General features: G+C 40.4%; 1 protein-coding gene across 1 annotated transcript; it reads right to left on the reverse strand.

The window, feature by feature from the left end:
• Positions 1 to 304: 304 nt before the first annotated feature.
• LOC123426869 lies at positions 305 to 1,172 on the reverse strand. The gene is made up of 2 exons (XM_045110768.1): positions 735 to 1,172; positions 305 to 574 (listed from the first exon to the last, which is right to left on the reverse strand). The coding sequence occupies exons 1-2, from the start codon at positions 1,170 to 1,172 to the stop codon at positions 305 to 307; spliced, it is 708 nt and encodes a 235-aa protein (XP_044966703.1).
• Between the last annotated feature and the right edge of the window lie 5,435 nt (positions 1,173 to 6,607).

The following is a 6,607-nucleotide window of genomic DNA, read 5'->3' on the forward strand; positions in this document are numbered from 1 at the left end:
GGCGCCTCCTGGGCTCATGGGCCCCTAGCTCCGTGTCTTTGGGTAATTTTTGCGCTAGTATTTTTTATATATTCCACAAAAAATCCTCGTAAGTTTCCAGATTATTCCGAGAACTTTTATTTCTGCACAAAAACAACACCATGGCAATTCTGCTGAAAACAGCGTCATTCCGGGTTAGTTCCATTCAAATCATGCAATTTAGAGTCCAAAACAAGGGCAAAAGAGTTTGGAAAAGTAGATACGATGGAGACGTATCAGTAGGTATTAACAATCCTCACCAAAACGAGCATATTTAATAAGGAGTTCATTTCGCACGAGCAAACTTAATAACGATCATAATCCTCAAGTCATGGCATGGGGTGTTCCTGATAGTGACTAGGACGGTATGTCCAACCCGGAGATTCTTGCCAGCAAGGAAGTTGCTCCACCTAGTTGCACTGAAGATATTGTGCCCGTCTGTGTGCACTACATAATCACATGTGGTGATGACGCCCCTTGTAGTAAGGCGTGGTCCTGCAATTACTTCTTCATCCGGCTCGATGCCACAGCTCACACATAGATTCTTAGGTAATTTCTGAAAAAACCAAACATGGTGATCATGTAACATTACTACACTATAAGCATATCATCACATTAATATATGTATTAATCATATCATAAAATTCTACATTCATCATAATATTACATTAATAAATACTAACGATATCAAATTACTACAGTAATAAGTAACATACCATGACATGGTAGTTAACCATCGTTTGTGTCACGCGGGTCGCGAATGGCATCCCGACATAGGCATCACGCGGCGGAAGTTTTTCCCAAAGCATGTCAGTTTCATCCTCGCTCAGCCTGGTAATTCTTTGGGAAAAGATTGCTTCATCAAGTGGGTCATCATCGTATTTCTCATAGTTGAGATAGATAACAGCAAGCCTTGAAGTTTTCCTTCTAAAGGAGAAGCTCATCAATTCACCCCCATTGATATCCATGCGGGCAATGAAACGATCCCATTCATCTTGTCCAATCTGGGTGATATTTCGTCCCTTATTGACCTCCCTAGTGTAGGGCCCCCTAGGAGAGTCGAAGATGACAGTGTCTTCAGATATGAGCTCATTGAAATCCAATCTCACATTGCAAGGAATGATATGTGTAAGAAAAACCAAAAAAAAACACATAATGCATTTGTGGAAATGGCAACAAAAACAAAAGCACAAACTATTAGAAGGTTCATGATTTTTTATCGTGGCAGCAACAAAACATGACTGGAAGTAAATGCCGAACAACGTGGCAGTTGCAACGCTAGTTGCGCACCTTGACTTGCACACTAGACATGGTGGTGATTGTGCCATTCTACAGAAAACATATTGAAAACTAAGTATATAATCGGATTCTAGACTAGTGAGCCGACACAGGTACCATGTATAATTCTACACTAGTGACATGTATACATAAATAAACACAATCCATAGAGGAAGACACAAATAAACAACCTATACTCAAAATGTTACATTAGGAGTTCAATTTATTTATCTCTCTATCATTCTAGACTACACTACCAAATTAAGTTGAACTAGAATCATTAACATTCTAGACACTTGTAGGATCGAAAGTATGTCTAGAGGGGGGTGATTAGACTACATGACAAGATAACAATTTAGCCTTTTCCCAATTTTAGTTGTGGGTCAGTTTTAGCAATTATAACTAGTCAAGTTCACCTTACACATGCACATCTAAGAGTATAGCAAGGAAAGTAACGACATGCAAATGTAAAGTAGAGGGTAAGGTATGGACATCAAACGCAAAGGTTGACGCCGTGATTTTTGGCATGGTTACGATAGGTGGCATTATCGTACGTCCTTGGTAGTGGAGACTTCAACCCACGGAGGGTAATGACTGCGAGAGTCCACGGAGGTGTCCACCCACAAGGAGTCCACGAAGAAGCGGCCTTGTCTATTCAACCATGGCTTCCGTCCACAGAGGACTAGCCTCACTCACGGTAGATCTTCACGAAGTAGGCGATCTCCTTGCCCTTTAGCACTATCAATCTTATCATTAAAGGTTTGCCAAGAAATGTGCTTAATCAGTTGCGAAACTTTGAGTGTGTTCATACCTTGTGGAAAGACTTAGACAAAATATATCCAAATTATTCCTTTAAAATTCTTGATATCATTCTTCACAAGTATATTTCTTTCCATAAGATGAAGCCAACCGATCCTAACTTCGATAAATGCCTATTTGAGCTTCGTGACCTCATGCGTGGTAAAGGAAATGTCATTACCATCAACAATATCATTGTTGAAACCATTCGAATGCATAAACTTGAATATAGTATTAGTCAAATTACTGATGAAACTTTTGTGAGATAGCTTACTTCGTGAAGATCTACCGTGAGTAAGGTTAGTCCTCTGTGGACGGAAGATGTGGTGGAATAGTCAAGGTCGCTTCTTCGTGGACCCTTCGTGGGTGGAGCCTTCCATGGACTCTCGGAGACGTTACCCACCGTGGGTTGAATTCTCCACTAACATGGATGTACGATAGCGCCACCTATCGTAACTATGCCAAAAACTGTCGTGTCAACCTCTTCGCGTTTGATCTTCATAAAGTCTACTCCTTTACATGTGCAAAGTCTTTACTTTTCTACGTCCATATATGTTGACTAGCATGTGTAGGGTGCACTAGACTTGTTAGTATTGCGGAAATTATGCCCGTTATAAAAGTTGGTAAGGCTAGAATTTTTATCGTGACAAGTAGTCTATTCACCCCCCCCTCTAGACACGTCTTCTATCGATCCCTCAATTGGTATCAGAGCAAGGTTTCCAAAACCTTGGTTTAACCACCATTGGAGAAAGATGAGTGTGACTAGTTCAGGGATTTTTAGTTGTAGATTGCCCATTCTCAATGTTCAGTATTTTCGAGAATAGAAAGATTAATGCTTGATATATTTGATGAGTTCCATTTGGGCAAGTATGTTGAATATCCCTATGCACCTTCCATTGATCCTATACATCCTTCTCATGATGACGAAATTAATATGCTTGGTAATCTTAACTTTGTCGATCTAATCATTACAGGATTTCCATGTAATGTGCTCAATCATATGCGAAACTTCGAGTTTGCCTATACCTTGTAGAAAGACTTAGAGGAAAGATATCCAAATTATTCTTTGAAAAATCTTGGTATCATTATCCACAAATACATTGTTTTTCACAAAATGAAGCCAAACGATCCTAATTTTTATAAATGCCTATTTGAGCTTCGTGACCTCATGCGTGCCCAAGGAGATGTCATTACTATTAACAATATCATTGTTCAATCCATTCGAATGCATAAACATGAACATTGTCATAGTCAAAATTCTGATGAAACTCTTCTCTCTTACGAGGGAACTTCATTCGATGATGGTTATGTGGAGCATGGCTACTACAATGAAGATCATCATTTTGACATCGAGTATGAGAAGGCCGTGCAGAACCTTAGTCTTATGGCGAACCTTAGAGACTACATGGCCGGTGGTAAGGAGTGGGTTCTCAATAGTGGATGCACCGATCCCATGACCGGAGATTAAGACAAGTACCATGAGATTACACAAAACCGCGGACCTCGGAAGTATGTTACTTTTGGAGACAACTCCAAAGGTAAGGTACTTGGTCTTGGTAAGGTGGCCGTATGTCATGACAGTTCCATTCAAAATGTCATGCTTGTTGAATCCCTTGGCTACAATCTTATTCCCGTATCTAGACTAGCAGACTTTGGTTTCGATGTGCTATTTACGAGAGTTGACTGATATGTCTCCAACGTCTCGATAATTTATGAAGTATTCATGACATATTTGCTTATATTTATAATAAATTTATATGGTATTGATGCACTTTATACGATTTATTTAGAACTAACCCGGACTGACGCTGTTTTCAGCAGAATTACCGTGGTGTTGTTTTTTGTGCAGAAAATGGAAGTTCTCGGAATAGCCCGAATTCTTTTTATGATTTTTTGGAACATATGAGCAATGTTGGAGCAAAGAACCACCACAGGAGGGCTGCCATGGAGGCACAAGCCAACATGGCGCCGTCTGGGCCTTGGCTGGGCCCTGATGGCTTGTGGGGCCCACGTGGCTCCGTTACACGTGATTCCAACGCTGAAAATCCTATAAATCGTAGAAACCCCAGAAGTAAAGAGAGAACTTCCGTTCCCCCACTGCAACTCTTTGTATCACCGAAAAACCAATTTGGAGTGATTCTAGTACCCTGCCGGAGAGGGAAAACCATCACCGGTGGCCATCTTCGTCATCTCGGCAGAGGCCGTGAGGAGGAGGGAGTAGTTCACCCTCGAGGCTGAGGGTATATATGATACGTCTCCAACGTATCTACTTTTCCAAACTCGTTTGCCATTGTTTTGGACTCTAATTTGCATGATTTGAATGGAACTAACCCGGACTGATGTTGTTTTCAACAGAATTGCCTTGGTGTTATTGTTGTGCAGAAATAAAAGTTATCAGATTGACCTCAAAATTGACGGAGAATATTTCTTGATTTAGTAAAAAATACTGGCGAAAGAATTAACCGTTGAGGGGCCATCCCCAGGCCAGAAGCCTGCAGTGCACGGACCCCCCCTAGGCCGCGCCCCTGGCTTGTGGGTCCCCTGAGGCTCCACCGACCTCGTTTACACTTCTATATATTCCTATCCGCAGAGAAAAAATTAGAGAGAAGAGTTCATCACATTTTACGGTACGGAGCCGCCACCACCTCCTGTTCTTCCTTGGAGGGCGGATATGGAGTCTGATTTGGGCTCCGGAGAGGGAAAATCGACGCTGTCATCATCACCAACCATCCTTCATCACCAATGTCATGATGCTCTCCATCCTTCGTGAGTAATTCTATCGTAGGCTTGTTGGACAGTGATGGGTTGGATGAGATCTATCATGTAATCGAGTTAGTTTTTTTAGGGTTTGATCCCTAGTATCCATTATGTTCTGAGATTGATGTTGCTATGACTTTGCTATGCTTAATGATTGTCACTAGGGCCCGAGTGACATGATTTTAGATATGAACCTATTATGTTTTCATGAATATATATGTGTTCTTGATCATACCTTGCAAGTTATAGACACCTATTACGAGTTATGGTCCGCATCCCCTAGGGTGACAATAACTGGGATTCTTTCCGATGATTACCGTAATTTGAGGAGTTCATGTATTCACTAAGTGCTCATGCTTTTGTCCGGCTCTCTATTAAAAGGAGGCCTTAATATCCCTTTGTTTCCATTAGGACCCCGCTGCCACGGGAGGGTAGGACAAAAGATGTCATGCAAATTCTTTTCCATAAGAACGTATGACTATATATGGAATACATGCCTACATTACATTGATGAATTGGAGATAGTTTTATATCACCCTATGTTATGAATGATCCATGATGAATGCCATCTGACATAATTATCCATCACTGATCCATTGCCTACAAGCTTTCCACATATTGATCTTTGCTAAGTAAATTTTCCATTGCAATTGTTACAATCACTACAAAACTGCAATTGTCACGCTTGCCACCGTTATCGTTACTTCCATACTACTTTGCTACTAAATACTTTGCTGCAGATATTAAGTCTTTCAGGTGTGAATGAATTGACAACTCGGCTGCTCATACTCGAGAATATTCTTTGGCTCCCCTTGTGTCGAATCAATAAATTTGGGTTGAATACTCTACCCTTGAAAACTGTTGTGATCCCCTATACTTGTGGGTCATCAAGACCTTTTTCTGGCGCCGTTGCTGAGGAGCATAGATTTATTATCTGAGTCACTTGGAATTATATCTGTTGGTCACTATGAAGAATCTAAAAGACGCTAAAACCAAGATCTACCCCTCAACTACGATGGCAGGTAAGGAAGTGCCATCTAGCTCTGCACTTGATTCACTATCTGTTATGAGTAAACTTACGACACCACCACCTGCTACTGAATCTCATATGTCGCAATTAATTGATGATGCTACTTCTGATATGCATGATGCTTATGATGATACTTTGCTTGATACTAATGTGGCACTTGGTGAATTTCTTGATGACCAAATTGCTAGAGTGAATGCTGAAACTGATAATATTGCTTAATTTGATGAAACTGAACACTATGATTCACTTTCTAGACCTAGCTCTCCTAGATATGAATTGCCTAATACACCTGAGGGTTATGTTATGGAAGGAGAAGTAGCTAGGGACTTTCTTTCTTGTAAGGATAGAGATGATCTTAAGAAATTGCTATGCAAGTGGAAGGAAAAATCTTTGAATGCTAGAATGCAATATAATCCCAAGTTTTCTACTTCACCATATGTGTTACTAATAAGGATTATGAATTCGCTGTCGATCTTGAGTTAATTACTTTGGTAGAATCTGATCCTTTCTATGGTTATGAATCTGAAACTGTTGTGTTACACCTTACCAAACTGAATGATATAGCCACCCTATTTACTCATGAGAAAAAAATTCATTATTACTATATTCTTAAGCTGTTTCCGTTCTCATTAAAGGGTGATGCTGAGATATGGTTTAATTTTCTTGCTCCTCGTTGTGTGCTTAGTCCCCGGGATATGATTTACTACTTCTCTGAAAAATATTTTC

This window comes from Hordeum vulgare, chromosome 2H (assembly GCF_904849725.1).
Source record: "Hordeum vulgare subsp. vulgare chromosome 2H, MorexV3_pseudomolecules_assembly, whole genome shotgun sequence".
Classification (NCBI taxonomy): Eukaryota; Viridiplantae; Streptophyta; class Magnoliopsida; order Poales; family Poaceae; genus Hordeum; species Hordeum vulgare.

Coding starts and splice junctions, on each gene's coding strand:
- LOC123426869 (XM_045110768.1), bottom strand. CDS start 1,172: ATGTGTTTTTTTTTGGTTTTTCTTACACATATCATTCCTTGCAATGTG. Junction 575..734: donor TGGTTAACTACCATGTCATG/GTATGTTACTTA, acceptor TGGTTTTTTCAG/AAATTACCTAAGAATCTATG.